Source organism: Mustela putorius, unplaced genomic scaffold (assembly GCF_011764305.1).
Source record: "Mustela putorius furo isolate JIRA1106 unplaced genomic scaffold, ASM1176430v1.1 tig00003853_pilon_pilon_pilon, whole genome shotgun sequence".
NCBI lineage: Eukaryota > Metazoa > Chordata > Mammalia > Carnivora > Mustelidae > Mustela > Mustela putorius.
This window is the reverse complement of record NW_025422005.1, coordinates 10,644,471-10,661,353: the sequence shown is the minus strand read 5'-3', so window position 1 is coordinate 10,661,353 and position 16,883 is coordinate 10,644,471. Positions and strand designations below refer to the sequence as shown.

Below are 16,883 nucleotides of genomic sequence, written 5' to 3'. Positions count from 1 at the left end.
GGCCTCTGGCCAGTGTGTTGTTTCCCAACCAAGGTCTACAGTGTGCAGCCCCCTCTGCTGGCCAGTTAGGAAATGTTCTCACTCGGGCCCAAGGGCACCAGGTGCCCTAATGCGGTGACCCCGCTCTGTTCACATTCCAGCTTGTACTGAAGGCAAGCTGGCTTCTGGAACTGCCTGAGCCACAGGGTGCCCTGTGCTCTCCCTGGTGAGCCCGGCGCTTGCTAGACATAACAAAGTGATAACCTTCCCTCAAATAGTTAAAAAGGCCCTGCCCTAGGAACTGGATGGCAAAAATCCTCTCTTGAGGGCTGCCTCCAACTCATAGACACACGCCACTCAGAAGACCTCTCAGACTGCACCCCAGATCAGTGAGAAGACCTCTCAGACTGCACCCCAGATCAGTGAGCAGCAGTGCGGTGGTTGATTGGTGATGTCTGCTGTGGGCAGGAATTAGAAGGATGGGGCAGCTCTCAGGCTCACATCAGAGAGAGCTCACCTGAGGTGATGGCTTTGTCCCTCCTCAAGTTCTCCCCCTCGTTCTTCAGGGATGTGATTTCTGAGTTCCTCTCAGACAGCGTCTGGCACAGCACCTGGCTGTAGTTTTTCTGCAGGGCACTGATCTGTGGGAGGAGGTGACACACGATCAGAGGGGGCCAAGCCCGGGTGTACGGGATACGCGGGTACTTCTCCCCCGGTTGGACAACAGATTTGGATTGATCTTGGGTGGGGAGCTGGGGACACCGAGCTTTTTAGTTTTAACTGGTAGAAGGTACAGGAGAGGGGCTGTTCTTCAGCGACCACCATGTCATATGGGATAAAAGCGATCTCTAATGTGCCTTCCTACCTCCTTTGGACTCTCGGCCAGAAAAAGACCAGCTGCTGGTCCCATCCAGCACCGACCAGATGCAGAGCAAAGCTCACGAGAAGGAAGCAGGTTGTAAAATTAACTTCCTCGAATGAGAACAATGGTAGCTTGTATCTCACAGAACACTCCAGAGCTCACTAAGCCCTTTTCCAGATGCTGCTACTCCCATTGCTTCTCACAGCATCGCAGGAGGCTGAGGGTCCCCCACCAATGCTCCCATTTTGCAAGCGAGCAAACTGAGTCTCACAACAGTGAGGATCCCACGGCTGGCACAGATGGAGTTAGGATTCAGCTGGTCTGCAGGCACCCGGTTCCAACCTTGCCGGGTGGCTCTAGGCACTGGAGTGCGGGCTGCAGGCTGTAAAGCACAGCATGGACTTGGGAGCCTGACTCTGGGTGTCTGTTGCTGCTCTTATAGCTGATGATGAACACAGGGAGGACACCAGATTGTGTCTCACTGTTTCATTAAGTGGGGTGATGGCAGTCCCAGTCAGAGAGGATTGTGAAAAGTATTTTAATAAGTTAGCTTATGTACAAGAGCTCGGATCGTGCCTGGCACACGGCAGACAGGTAGTAGCTGTGACTGTCCTCTGACCTCACTACCCAGTCAACCCTCTTATCCTGCTGGGGGGAGGGGGGTAGCCTGTGAGGGCGCAGAGATGTTTGCCAGCAGATGGCGCTCACGGTCCTTGTTTTCAGCTTCAGTCCCTGAAAACCTTGTCATTCTCACTCTGGGAGAATGAACAGACTGAACAGGGTTCACAAGTTCTGGCTCATTTCAAGCACCATCATTGTTCAGATTCGATGTCAGCTGGGTGGGGTGGGTACACGTGCTTTTCCCCCGGGGTATCTGAGATATTGGGAAGAGGACACCTGCTGGAAGGTGGTGGGGCACGCGTGACTCTGATCCCCACCCTCCCCAAGGCTATACTTTCGCATGTTTGTGCTTTTGAAACTTGGAGTGAAAATGTTTCTTTCACCTCTTACTGTTCTCTGTGGGGGACATGCAGCTTTCCCATAAGAGGTACTTGGGATAATTTTTAAGAGTGTTTCTAGCTCTTCTCAGCTTCGTGCTTTTAATTGCAACGATACCAGAGGCACAGCGCAAAGAGAAGAGCTTCTAGAAGGGCTTGTGTGGAGGATTTTTGTTTGATGAAGTTCCCTACAAGTGAGCCAGCAACTGCCTTGGGGGTTGGGTTTGGAAGACGGGGATTCCTTCTCCCGCTCCCCAGCTGACTGCCGGAGCTCTTTCTGGCTGGGGCTGGGGTGGGGGGTGAGAGTCACTGAGGCAATGGAGCTGGGTAGAGACAGCAGGCAGAGTGAAAGCATAAGGTCTGTGAGGACGAGGACGCACACCCGCGTTCAACCTGTCCCGCCCCATCTAACTTGCTGTGCGAACTGAGCAAGTTCCCGGAAGGCTCTGAGCCTGCCTCCGTCTCCTCATCTGGAGAATGGTACGTGTCAGAGGGCCGTGGGGTTTAAGTGAGCCAATGCATCTACCAAACTTGCACCAAAGCTTGCTCCTTGTAGGTGCTTAACAGAAGTGAACGTGGTTCTCCTGGGCTGGGAGCCTACCACGCCCCTGATTCCTGGGATGTGTGCTCAGACCACGGGGCACTGCTCTGACCTCCCCTTTTCTATCTGGGTGACTCCCCTTGGTGCTTCCCTGGCTCTCCCCGACAGCTGTCGCCCTGGGTCCCGACTCCAAGGCCTCCACCACCTTGTCTCCGAGTCTACCTACCTGGTTTTTCAAGCTCTGGATCTCTCTGTGTTTGGCATCGATGTCCTCATCCAGATCCTGCAACCGACTCTGCTTGGACGAGGTGGACTCCGACAGCCTCTGGCTCAGGCTGGCCACTTCATTCTGCAGCTTTGCTATCACCGCATCTTTGTATTTGGATTCAAGTTCAAAATCTGAGAGGCGGCTGATTTCTTTCCCCAGCAGCAGAATGATTTCATCCTGGGTGGCGGCCAGATGGGGTGTTTACTAGGTGTGGGTCTGCCGCAAGGGTGAGCCCATTTTTAAAAATGCAGGGAAAACGCGGTGCGATTCTTTTGGAAGGGTGAGGGCAGGTGGGGAGGGGAAAAAAGCGACTTTCAAGGTTATCTCCATCACTTGGAAAACCTCCCAGAGACAAGAGTTTGGGGAAAATGATACACTTGTATCCAGACTCCTGTAATAGGTGTTTATACCTCACAGGGATTGAAAATTTCCTTTCCTGTAAAATTACACTTTCATGTTGAGAACAACCGCCCCACCTGGGAACTTTTGTTGTTAGGGAATTTATTTATAATATTTTTGTTTATAATATTCAGCCTAGCGCAGTGGGGACCCAGGAAAGGTTGCGAGGAAAACGATATTCTATTTGACCACATCCTGTGTATAGTGAAGACTATTTTTTAACTTAAAAAATTTAATAAATTCTGAAATATTTCTTTCCCCTTTCCTCCCTTACGGTACTTCCTGCCTCTTTGCATTATTGACATAAAAATTTACTCCACGTAACTGAGTCTGTAGAGTAAACAAGCAGGAGTAGGGATTTATTCGTGTGGGCTTATGTCAACTTTTAGTTGGGGAAAACAAAATTGCCGACTGACTTTACCCACAGGTATAATTTTTTTAAAAGATTTTATTTATTTATTTGACAGAGAGACATCACAAGTAAGCAGAGAGGCAGGCAGAGAGAGAGAAGGAAGCAGGCTCCCCGCTGAGCAGAGAGCCCGATACGGGGCTCAATCCCAGGACCCTGAGATCATCATGACCTGAGCTGAAGGCAGAGGCTTAACCCACTGAGGCACCCAGGCACCCCTACCCAGAGGTATAATTAACCCAGTTTTCAAACTCCCCCCCAAAAAAGAGCTCTGCCGCCAAAGAATTTGTTAGGCTTCTCCCCAAAAAGAAAAAAAAAAATTCCTCTAACTTCTTAACAGAAATCATCAATAAAATGTCAAAAAAAAACCCCGAAACACAATTCCCCAGGTGTATCTGCAAATATAGCTACAGAATTTCTGCTTTTAAAGTAGTCCCTGCTCTTCCAACAATTTCCCACTGGTTGGAAGGAGGTAAATGAGTAATTTGTAGGCCAGCTCACTTCCTGGGGAGCTTTACCCAATCAGCTCCACGACCTTCCAGCTCCCCAGCCCAAGGAAGGACTGGGTTTCTGCTGTGAGGAAGCTTCTTTGGCATTGCCAGTTGCCACCAAGGATCTTTCTTTGAATCCCTGCAAATGCTTGTGGCAAAATTTCAGGGCAGAGCATCAGACAGATCCCATACTGGGCAGCCGTGCCTCTTTCACCCAATTAATTCATGCAATAAACGTTTATTGAGCAGCTACTAAGTGCCAGGCCCTGTACTGGGCTCTGCAGTATAAAGAAGCCTGTAAGGTGGGCTGTGCAGATACAGTTGCTGCCTTTCTGTGAGGCCCCCAAGCTCTTCCTTGAGAGAGGGGTCCCCCTTCCATGTAGTCTTGTTAGGACTGTCAATCATGTGCCCTGCTCTTTCCTGTCCCCGCCCTCCTGCCCCTTTCGCGTGACCCAAGCTGGTCAAGCAGGGTTTTCTCAGAGATTTCACACATCCATTACAGAGGGAGAGGATCATGCCTCCTTTTGGGACACAAACTTTAAATTTATGGGCGTATGTGTCTGAGTTTTTCTTTTCCAGTGTGCTGTAGAGAGCCAAACACAGAGGGAAACAGCAGAAGAGATCAGTAGTAGGGACTGTTTTGATCTTGCTTAAGGTCCTGTATTTAGCCATCCCTGAAGCTAGTAGGCTTTTAAATTTTCAAGAAGATGAGTCAATAAATGCCTTTTTTTTTTTTTTTTTTTTTTTTTTTGCTTAAGCCAATTTGTTTATTGGCACCTGCATTTGAAACAGTCCTGGAAAGTCAGGGCATAAATGGCTTATAAATAGGAAAAAAAATTATAAATGAGGTTGCGTTCTATTTCCAGTTTAAAACTGGGGAGGACTGAAAAATTACCACAAATGCTTTGCAGCTTCTGCGCTTAAGAGGTAGAATCGACTTCCCCATTCCCTAGGTCTGGGCCGGCCCTGTGTCTTGCTTTTGACCAATAAAATGTGGCAGAAGTGATGGGCAGCAATCTCCAGGCAAGTTCTTTAAGGCCATATAGCGTCTGTTCTGGCCCTCTGGGAAGCCTGGGGTCACCACGCTGTGAAGCAGTCCCAGATGATAGACCATGTGCAGAGAGAGGCCCATCACTCCAGCCATGCTGGCTCAGGTTCCAGACATGGGAATGAGGCCATCGGAGTGGCTGGGCCATGCCACTGGCTGACTACAATTGCATGAACGGGGTCAGGGGACACTAGCAAAAGAACATTCCAGGTCACACTGTAGATTCTGGGAACTAACAAATTCCTGTTTTTTGGTTTTTGGGTTTTTTGGAGTAGGCTTCACACCCCATGTGGGGCCTGAACTCATGACCCTGAGATCAAAAGTCACATGTTCTACTGATTGAGCCCACCATGTGCCCAATAAATTGCCACTTTAAGCCAATACGTTTTGGGGTAGCTTGTACACAGCAAGAGAGAACTGGTAACAGCGTCCCACGAACCTGGCTTTGTGCCTCACTGCAACACTTCTCCAAGGTCTGGTCCTGAGACACCTGCCACTTGAGGTTGCAGATTCCCATGTCTAGCCCGGACCGCAAGCGGTTCTGCTCCTCACAGACTCAGAGAACTGCTGCAGGCTCAGGCCCTGGCCTTTAAGGAAAGTAAGATATCGCGGGACTGCTTCTTTTAGGATAATTTTAGTTTGTGTCGATGCGGGGAGAAATCAACCTGGACCCTTCCCGGCAGGGCTTGAATTCACTTGCTCTGGCTCCCATTCCCGTTTCGTTCTAAACCTCTCCCATCCTTCAACAAGCCTCTGTCTTCGCTCTGTCCTCGGTCTCGTTGTTCACTTCTTCCTGCCAGGGGACACGCTTTCCCCGACACTGTCCTACCACTCATGGCTGACCAATCGGTCCCTGTGTGGGAGTCAGGAGCACCAGCTGCAAGTTAAACAGGCTCAGTTTTGAATCCCAGCTCTGTCCCTCACACTGTGCAACCTTGGGCCACTTGCTGAACCTCTCTGAGCTTCGGCTCTCTCCTTTGTAAAGTGAGGGTGATAACATTTATTTTGAAGATGGTGAAGATTCCTGAGCTAATTGAATGTCAAGGGCCCAGGACACGGTCTAGCACACAGTAGGTGCCAATACTTTGTGCTCGTAGATGTTGTAATTTGGGATAAAAGGAGCAGTTACCAAACCTTTGGTTGAATGCCCCGGGAGTAAAAGATGGTTTCTTAGAAGTAGTCAAAAAAAAAAAAAAAACCCAAAAAAGGCACTTCTAGACCATAGAGAACAAGAGGTAATCCCTTGGCAGTCTCTCTTGCTGCTGTAGCTCTGTCCTTCCCCAGAGACCCCTCACCTTATCCTGCTGGGCTGTGTCCTCGTCCACATAAATATCCCTGGAAGGTCCTGCCCTGGGAATTCCATCGACCACTGACTGTTCCGACAGTTCCACAGCGTTGGTCCACACTAATGCACAGATCAACAGAGAGCACACAGGACATTGTGAGTGTCCTTAAGGTCTAGAAGGATCTTTCTGGACTATCTTCATAATTCTTTTCCTGCTGTCATTAAAAATGGCAAAGCAGTCTATGATTATTGTAAAGTGATGAAAAAGGCATTATAGAAGTATCAAAAAGGGAAAGAACTGCCTCCTCCCTCTTCTCCAGGGTTAGCTGCGCTGATTTGCTTTGGTGCGTCCCTTACTAGGCTTTTTGCTATTCCATGTAAGAGCTGGTGACCTTGGGCAAGTCATTTACTCTCTAAGCCTTAGTTATATAACTTACATGTTACAGTCTCTGTTACAAAGGGCACTTGGAGGATTAAATGAAGTAGTGGTGTAGAGCAGGGGTTGGCAAACTATGGCACTAGGGACAAATCTGGCCCCCCAGCTGTTTTTATAAATAAAGTTTTATTGAAACACAGTCGTTCATTTACATATTGTCTATGTCTGCTTTCCAGCTAAAAAGGCAAGGTTGAGTAGCTGTGATGGAGACCATATAGTTCACAGAACCTAAAATATTTACCGAAAAAGCTTCTCTTTACAGAAGCTTCCTGCTCCTGAGCACTATATTAACATTAAACACTAAATGTTAGCGGTTTTTACTGCAATTATATCTTTAAAAAAACAAAAAAGGATTTCTATTGCAAAGATTTTTCCCCTGCTTTTTCACTTGACAATATATCAAAAACATCTTTCCATGTCAGTATCTGTAGCTATGCTATTTTTTTTTTAATAACTAGAAGTTTATACTTTTAATCCTCTTCATTATTTATACTGTGTTCTTTTTTAAAAGATTTTTAAAAATTTTTTAAAGATTTTATTTGAGAGAGAGAGCATGGAAGAGTGAGCATGAACTTGGGGAGGGGGGTAGGCAGAGGGGAGACAGACTCCCCACTCAGCAGAGGCGGGGCTCCATCCCAGAACCCCAGGATCATGACCTGAGCCAAAGGCAGATGCTTAGCTGACTGAGCCACCCTGGTGCCCCAAGATTTTATTTTTAAGTAATCTCTGCACCCAGTGTGGGGCTCAAACTCATGACCCTGAGATCAAGAGTTGCATGCTGCACTGACTGAGCCAGCCAGCTGCCCCTATGCTGCATTTATTTTTAATGGTAGTGTTGCAGTCCATCATGCAAATGTGCCAAACACATTTAACTTGGACCCACTTGATAGACATTTAGGATTTCCTGATTTTTTTTTTTTTTTTTTTGCTTATTTCCCCTCAATATCGCAAGGGTTGTTTGTGACTTTCGGGAGTCCCGGTGTTGTTCTGTTTGGAGGCCCCCCTCTGTATCACATCAAACACACCACGATTTACTCACATTAACACTGAATATATATATATATGTACATATATATGTATACATTTATATAATTATATATATATATATATAATTTTTGTTGGAGTACAAACTTGAAAAGATTTCTCTATTTCTGTTTTTGAGATCATTTGGCTCTAAGAGGCATGTTTTAAATTTCCAGCTGACTGATTTCTGGGCAATCACTGCACATTCTCGTCTTCTTGTGAAGTGAGAAATTGAACCAATTGTTTTCAAAGGCTATGAAACATTAATGAAAGTGAGCATTAACAATTAATGAAGTACACAGCGTCACATTTGTGGACATTTACTCCGTCATTTATTCCCTTTGATTCTGCATTTTTTATTTACGCATTTCAGAGCCAACGATGTCCTCCCCCAGGTCTCGACCGTGTTTGCGGACTCCAGAAGCAGGAGCGGACATAGTCAAAGGCCTGTGGTGCCTGGCAAATGCGTGGCCTTGTGTGTTGGATGAGTGGCCCGGGCCACAGTGTTTCCTGGGTGCATGGAGGGAAACCGGCCTGGGCTCCCAACCACCCTCCCCGCATCTGCACCAGAACAGTCTGGGATAGACCTGCTGCAGTTGGACCTTGGGTCACATCCCCTCCCTGGCTAACACCTGCCATCACTTCCTGCTTTTTATAGGGTCTCAGGCCACGTTCCTCCGGGAGTGCCTGCTTCAGCCACACTGCCCCACGTCTCACACTCATCCCACCGTCCGTCCACCCTTGCCACTCACTGTCCCTTCCACCTGGAATGCTGTTCCCTCCCCTCTGCACTTCGTGAAGGTCACTTGCCTTCCAGTGCTTGGCTTGAGTGTCACCCCCTCAGGACACCTTGCTGATCTCCCCAGCTAAGTTGGGGCCTTCCAGTGCTGAGCCCATGGGGTACGGGGCATCTCTGCTCCCGGGTGCTGTCCTGGTTACCACTTCAGAGATGCTGTTCTGTGATCCTTTTGTCAATGTCAGTCTCCCCGACAGAATGGTAAGTTCTGTGAGGTGGGGGACCACGTCTCAGTTTGTGCCCCATCAAATGAATTGACTAATCCCATCAGACAGATGTGTAAAAGGGTACAGAGAGAGAAAAGCTCTGCCCAAGCACACAGAGCTGGAAAGAGGCCAAGCTCCTACGCGAATCCCAACCTGTCCCCGTTCCGTGATGCACTCATGGACGGGAAAGGTGCTCAGGAGTGTTGTCTAAGAGTAAAATGCTCAGGGCCTGGCCCACTCAAGAACAATAACTCACGAAATGCTTGTTGGTCACCAGTGCCTTCCATATGTCTATCCGGGGGCTCGCAAAATCCGCTGTGAGGCGGGTGTTATTACAGCCCCATGGAGAAGCCCAGGTGTGGAGACAGAGGCCACGCATCTGGGAAGGGGCAGTCAGGTCTGACCCAGTCGGTCTGGCTCCAGAACCAGTACACACACCAGCGGATAGGAGGTCCTCCCTGGTGGTGAACCCATGAGTGAGGCAGTGAGTGAGAAATTTAGGGGCAGGTTCCCATGGCAGACCTGTCAACAAGGAGCAGTTTTGCATGAACCGTGCCCCATGGAGGGTCTCCCTTCCTGCTGATTGCCAAGGACTGGATTTGGGATTCACTTGATGGAGTTTTAGCCGCTGCCTATGAAACTGGTAAAGTGACCAACTGTCCTGGTTTACCAGGCACCGAGGGGCTTCCTGGGATGGGGGGCTTTCTGTACAAAGCCAGCAAAGACCCAGGCAGACCGGGGCCAGTTGGTCTCCCTAGAAATAGTCGGGAACTGGAAGCTTCCTATTTACCCACCCATACACCCACTTGGTTTCCTGTCTCCATGGTGGAGGCCAACAGAGCTGTGGACAGAAAGGGCTTAGGGAGGAGGTCCTGCTGGGGGCACTGGCCTCACAGCTGGGACAGCAGGTGTGTTCATGCCACTCCTGAGCATGGGCCTTCGTGTTCTGTCAGTATTCTGTGTATGGGGAGCGGGCTCTGGGCCCGGAAGCCCAAAACACCAAGATGGCGGCTCCCTTTCTCTGAGGAATACTCCTCCTGCTTCCTCCCCGGGAATTCTGGAAGGCAGCTGATGCTAAGGGGGTGTGGGGTCAAGTGAGGAACAGAATAAGGAGCAACAGAAGGGCTGGGGAATGTCACTGAGCAGGGCTGTCTGATAGAAATCTGATGAGAGTTGCTTTAAGAGAATTTAAACTTCACTAGTACCAGCCACATTAAAAAAGTAAAAAGATGAAACTGACTTTGAGATACATTTTATTTAACCCAGTACATGAAAACATTATTATTTCAACCTATAATCAAGACCAAAACCATGGAGGTATTTTACATTCTTTTCCTTTGGGCACCAGGTCTTTGAGATCCTGCGTTCCTTTTACACTTAGAGCGCCCCTCGATGTAAGCTGCATTTTCAAAGGAAGACTTGATCTGTATTTGGGCCTCTCCAAAACTTGCCATTGAAGAAGTAGATCTGTATTCTCAAGACATTCCACGCATACTTTAAACCTTCCAGTAACTGAATCAGGTATCGGTTTTGAAATTTAAGTTAGTGCAAATAAAACATTTCATTCCTCTGTCCCAGTAGCCGTCTTAGCTCAGTCTGCATATGGCTGGTGGCTACCCCGTCAGAAAGCACAGGCCTGGGACATTTCCCCTTTTGCTCTTCCTTACTTGATATCTCTTTTCTTGCCAACATCTATAACTGGACTTTTTTATTTTTAAAGGAATATGGGAGAAGTGAGATTAAAACAAACAAACAAACAATAATTCTATGGCATGGGCTTTGATTATAACGTCCAGCCAAGTTCTGGATGCCCCTGTGGCACGTTAGTGACTGTCCCAAAGCCTGTGGCTTATTTTTTCAATATTTACCAGAGCCCGTTCGATGCTATATATGTGCACTTTGTTTACCTTTCAGCCTCGGGGCCATCAGTCGCCCCAATCAGGAGTCCCCATACCTGGGGTGCCTGGGCAGCATTGCATTGGAAAGGCCATAGTACAGAGGCAATTATGACACCTGAGTCTTTCCTAATTAGCAAACTGAAGGCCAGAGATGGTTTTTATTGGTCAGATCGGTGGCCCATGACCTTGTACGCTCTATGTCAGAAACAGGTTCCCAATGGCCAAACGGAGGAAGGTACTGCCTGCGGGTCAGCTGAAAGTCGGTTCAAGTACGGGAGAGCCCTCCCTTGCGCTCAGGAGGGACCTGTGTCCAGTCTTGGTTTAAATCTCTGACATCTGATACCATTTCTGGGAGTAACTCCAGATGCCCCCGTGACTTTGTCCTGGCTGCCTTGAGTGAGGCTTTTCTACCAGGTGATTGCTGGAGCGCTTGAAGGACAGAGAGCCGGGACTGGATCAAACCTACAGGACAGGCTGAATGAGGTTTGGGACCCCTTTGCTACTGAAGGCATGTTTACTGGAAGTCTGCATGGGGGTAGAGTTTATCTGAGACTTGCTTTCCTTATACCCAGGCAGGGAGGAGCTGGAGCAGTACCCCCCACCCAGACGTCTGTACTCGCTCCTGTTACCTTCAAAGTGAACCCAAGGACCATGCATGACCAAACCAGCTTAACTCAGTTCAAGACACACCCTCCAGCTGCTGGATCATTTGGAGGTCCCAGTGGGGAGAACCCTGAGGGAGGGATGGATGACTGGGGCAGGGGGATGGCAGGAGTGGGGATGGATGTATTTTAAGAAGCTTTAAGCTACAGCTGTCTGCAAGACGGTTCAATATTTCAACAACTGTCCGGCTCTCCTGGAACTTATCAGATAATTACCAGTCTTCACCAGGGACAGCATGTGTGTACCTGCCTTGTGTCTTTAGGATTTGGCACACTGGGTGCCTTTCATTGTGTGGTGCCCAGCCTCCAAGATGGAACCAATGCTTCTTATCTCCTGGTATTTATACCCTCGGACAGTGCTTTCCAACAGTGGATGGACTTTGCAATGGTCAGCTCAGTGGCCATGATGAAATACCGTAGCCTGGGCTGCTAAGCAATGGAATGATATTCCTTACAGCCTGGAGGCTGGGAGTCCAAGATGCCATCACGGTTGGTTTCTCCTGAGGGCTCTCTTCATGGCTTGTAGATGGCTACTTTCCGTGTCTTCTTATGGCCTTTCCTCCATGTGTAGGCATCCCTGGTCTGTCTGTCTGTCTGTCTGTCTCTTTTTCTCTTCTGATAAGGATCCTCGTGATGTGGCAGGAAGTTTATAACACATGGCCTGTGTTGCTGTGGAAAGCAGAAAATGTTCCTGATGAACTGGGTGATGGAGCCCAGGCAGACTGCCACCTGCCTCCTTCCTGGCACTTGATGTGATCTGAGGGAGGGAATGGAGGCCAGCGGAGGGACTGCTGAATCCCAAGGAGCTGGGACTCCATTGAGCTTGAAGATTCCCTGCCTGTCCACATGACAAAGGAAATGTAAGACATAAGTTCTGGGCAAAGATCAAATCCAGGGCACTCTCAGGAAAACAGGCTCTGAAGAGGGAGCGGAGTGTAAGATTGTACTGTCCTTTGTCAAGCATGAACAACAATCTGAGCCAGTGTCTCAGAGACTGATTTGGGCAAAGAACAGGGCTTCTAAGAAGTGCTGTCCCTCCCACTCTTGGCAGAAGCCCAGGGCAGAGGAGTGCATGTGTCAAAGGAATATGTGGGCATGGTTTTTGCCCAGTAGGGTGAACCTCAATAAGGAACACTACTGATGTGGACTGCGGGAGGCAGAGACCCACGAAAGCAAAAGAAGCCAAAGAAGCCAATGCACCCCACACATCTATAGGAAGGTAGCTGACTATAAAACTATGCAGTTGCAAACATGTGATGCCTTCCCTGGAAAAGGTAGGAGGACTCAGAGGGCCGATCCAAGGAACCAGACGGCAGAGGAAAGAGCCATGGAGGGTCATTTCTGGGCAAGAATAGGTCTAAGTCCTAATCAGGGAACTTCCAACACTTTCCTGGCTGGATTTTAGAATTGCTTTGCGCCAAGGACTCCTGTGTGTTTGTTTTTGCTTTTTCAACAGAAAGTTGAAAAGCTGTGTCCACAGCAGTCTGCTATGTCTGCCCTACCAGGGTATGTTGGGTGTGTGATGGACAGATGACCTGTCTCTTTAGTTCATAGGTCTTCAGATTGCTGGAAGTGGTACTTGAGAAGCTGAATTCAAGGAACTTCACCCAGTGAGTCCCATCTGTACCTAAACTTGATTTAGATGATGAGATTCTTGGGGCACCTGGGTGGCTCAGTGGATTAAAGCCTCTGCTTTTGGCTCAGGTTATGATCTCAGGGTCCTGGGATCGAGCCCCACATTGGGCTCTCTGCTCAGCAGGGAGTCTGCTCCCCCCCTCCCTCTGCCTGCCTCTCTGCTTACTTATCTCTCTGCCTACTTATGATCTCTGTCTGTCAAATAAATAAATAAAATCTTAAAAAAAAAAGATGATGAGATTCTGGAATTTAGGCTGATGCTGGAATAGGGTGAGACTTTGGGGGAACTTGGGAGAGGGTGAGGGAGTTGTACAAGTTGGGGAGGGGTGAATCATTGAGGACCAAAGGCAGACTGTGGTAGCCAGCCTCTAAGACAGGGCTGCCAATAATTCTTGCCTCCTGGCATTCAGGCCCCTGGGTCTTCTCCCACATGGGATAGAGCTGACTTGTGTAATGACAAAGTGGCTTCTAAGGCTTGATCCTAGGAGATGTTGCAGTTTCCATCTTGCTGTCTTGGATCACTTGCTCAGGAAGAGCCAACTGTTATTCCACGAGGATTCTCCAGCAGCTCTCTGGATAGGTCCATGGGGTGAGGACCTGGGGCTTCCTACCAATAGCCATGTGAGTGCTCCATCTTGGAAGCAGATTCTCCAGCCCCAGTCAAGCCTGCAGTCCTGGCTGATAGCTTACCTGCAATCTTAAAGTGACCCTGAGCCACAGCCACCCAGCTAAGCTGCTTCCAAATTCCTGACCCACAGAAACTGATTCAAATAATACGTGTGTGTGTGTGTGTGTGTGTGTTTGCTTTAGGCCACTAAGTTTTGGGGGAATTTGTTATACAGCAATTGATAACTTACATACATCGCATGTTAGTTTTACACCAAAACGACAAAAACTCGGGGCGCCTGGGTGGCTCAGTGGGTTAAAGCCGCTGCCTTTACTCAGGTCATGATCCTGGGTACTGGGATTGAGCCCCGCATCCATCGGGTTCTCTGCTCAGCAGGGAGCCTGCTTCCTCCTCTCCCTCTGCCTGTTTCTCTGCCTACTTGTGATCTCTGTCTGTCAAATAAATAAATAAAATCTTTTAAAAAAAAATAAAGACAAAAACTCTTGAACTCTGGTTACTGTTATATATATTAACATATTAAGGGGGAAGACGACAGATGTGTGCAATTTATTTTGAAGTACATCAAAAATTAAAATGGATTAATGAATGAGTAGAAGGATGGTTAGATGATAGGCAACAGAGTATAGGCAAGTGTTGATGAAGGAGCTGGGTGGGAGGTTCTCTGTCAAATTCTTTTTACTTTGCTGTATGTTTGAAAATTTTCATATTTATAAAATGTACGGGGGTAAATGGCTGAGTAATTTCATTCAATGTTGATGGCACATAGGGGTTCGTCTGATGATGATAATGATGAACATGATATGACTGCATTTCATTTATTCCTCCGTTTGTATATTTCACAACAATAACTGTTATTTGAATGGCTGAGGGAGGTGATTAGGTGAATGGTCTTAAGGGACACCAGGGGAGGCTGTGGAGCCACAGACACACCTGGGGACTTCAAGGGGCCTGGGGCTGGGATGCAGAGGACAGATAATGGGATCTTCACATCGCAGGCATGGAAGAAACCGGAATCATGCCAGGGACTAAGTCAAACCTGCTGGTGAGGTCAAGAGGACAGTGACAGGCAGGAAGTCCCTTCCCCAAATGTCATGAGGCCTTCTGGGGAAGAGGGCTAGGGCAGGAAATCCTGAAGGCTGGTACCCCAGAGTGACCAGGCTGTGAGTGACAACGACAGTGACTGAGATAACTACCTTAAATTTGGCTGAAAAATGTTAGATTGGGCTAGATTGAGTATGTCATTTCTGGGAGGTAATTTTCCTCAATAAGCCTCAGCCTTCTCTTACCTGCAAAATGGTAATAAAATATTTAAAAACTTCCTAAGGCTGTTGTGGCCAAGAGGGATTTCAGGTGCCAATATTTCTGCATGAGCGAGTCGAAGCTGTAAGTTTTCAGTCCTGCTACACATTCATGTACAAGCACACACACACACACATTGACACACACACACACACACCACTCACCACAGGGGCACTGATGTGTGCCTACGTGCCAAGCACAAAGTCTGAAGGGATATGCCCCCAAAAGCCAACAGGGGATATTGGGTGATGAGGGTGACAAATGATCCTTAACTATTTTCTTACCTCTGTTTATCCCTGATTTTTATAAAAGATTATTTATTTACTTATTTATGTGGCAGAGAGAGAGAGATCACAAGTAGGCAGAGAGGTAGCCAGAGAGAAAGGGGGAAGCAGGCTCCCTGCACAGCAGAGAGCCCGATGTGGGGCTTGATCCCAGGATCCTGAGATCATGACCTGAGCCGAAGGCAGACGCTTAACCCACTGAGGCACTCAGGCGCCCCCGATTTTTTTTTTTTTTAAACTAGGCTCTACCCTGGGCTTTAACCAACAATGTGGGGCTTGAAACCACCACCCTGAGATCAAGACCTGAGCTGAGAGCGAGAGTCAGACACTCAACTGACAGAAACACCCAGGTGCCCCTATCCCCCGATTTTCTCATGGTTAACTATGTTCTACTTTTAGAATTAGAGAAAATAAGCCAAAACAAGACCCATCTCTGTGGCTCTAAGCCCATCCCCAAAGCCACCAGTGGAAGAGCGTGTGAATACCTTGTTTGATGATGGGAGGCCTGTGGGTACTATCCACCACAAAGGAGAACATCTTCCCACCAGCACTCACGGGCCGCCGGTGGGGGGCAGGCGGGACCATGGTGGGTCTGGGAAACCCCTGGGACCAGCTCCTCTGCACTGGGGCTGGCCGGATGCCCGGGTGGAAGGGTATCTGTGGCGGCGAGGATGGCTGTTTCGACTGTTGTGTGCCTCGAGTTGGCTGTGGTCTTGGCCAAGGTACCGAGTCACTCATCCATGGGAAGGAGACCTGTTGGGGCAGACAAGAGGGTCAGAGGAGGTTCCGATCTGCTGGGGGTTGTCCCTACCCTTGTCTCAGCCCTATAATTGTGGCTCTAGGGCTCAGCTTATAAGTCTCTTCTGTCAGGAAGCCCTCCCAGACTCTCCCAAAGTTTGGGATGGCGGTCCCCACCGTGGGTCACATTTGCACCACCATTAATGGGGGGCGGCCTCCATGCCAGGCATCCTGTCAAGAGGTTCACGTGCATTGCCCTATTTAATACACCCAATGCTCGGTCATGAGACTGAGGCTGAGCAAGACCTCGTGATTTTCCAGATCGCAGATTTGCCGGCGAGCGTCTGAGCTGGTAGAATGTCACTTCTAAGAGAAGAGGGCTTTTGGTCTATCTTGCTCACCCCTGTATCTTCAGCACCTAGAATAAGCACCCGGCACATACAGAGCAGACCCTCAAATACTGGGTGAAAGAAGGAATGAACAGACCACTGAGATTCACACCCAGCTTTCTAGGGTCCCCAGCCTGCTTTTTTTTCCATCCACACTGTCCATCTCTTGGGCACTTAAAAAAAATTATTCATTTATTTGACAGACAGAGATCACAAGTAGGCAGAGAGGCAGACAGAGAGAGAGGAGGAAGCAGGCTCCCTGCTGAGCAAAGAGCCTGATGCGGGGCTTGATCCCAGGAACCTGGGATCATGACCTGAGCTGAAGGCAGAGGCTTTAACCCACTGAGCCACCCAGGTACCCCTCTTGGGCACTTCTATGCCATCTGGCCTCTGAAGCCGAGAGCTCTGGGATGGCATGGACCACAACTGTCCCCTTAAGCTTTGATCCTCAACACCTACCACATCTGATTTTTGGGAGAGGCCCCGTAAGTATCTATCAAGGGAATCTTTCAGCACCTGACCTGTGGAAGAGTCTGCAGCTGCTGTCCTTGGGAAGTACACCCAACTCCACCTCCCACAGACAAGCATATGCTGAGAGGGGCTGACTCC

General features: G+C 48.6%; 1 protein-coding gene across 9 annotated transcripts in view; it reads right to left on the bottom strand.

The window, feature by feature from the left end:
- FHAD1 (forkhead associated phosphopeptide binding domain 1) overlaps positions 1-16,883 on the bottom strand; it is a 135,853-nt gene that overhangs the window by 70,948 nt on the left and 48,022 nt on the right. For all 9 annotated transcript variants that reach the window (XR_006601672.1, XM_013048800.2, XM_045063791.1 and 6 more), the window contains 4 exons: positions 15,633-15,900; positions 6,291-6,400; positions 2,607-2,825; positions 497-620 (listed from right to left, as the gene is read on the bottom strand). Coding sequence is in view for 8 of the 9 variants with exons in the window: in XM_013048800.2 (XP_012904254.2) it covers positions 497-620; positions 2,607-2,825; positions 6,291-6,400; positions 15,633-15,900 (721 nt within the window). In the remaining variant the exon portion in view is untranslated. The remainder of the gene's footprint in view (positions 1-496; positions 621-2,606; positions 2,826-6,290; positions 6,401-15,632; positions 15,901-16,883) is intronic.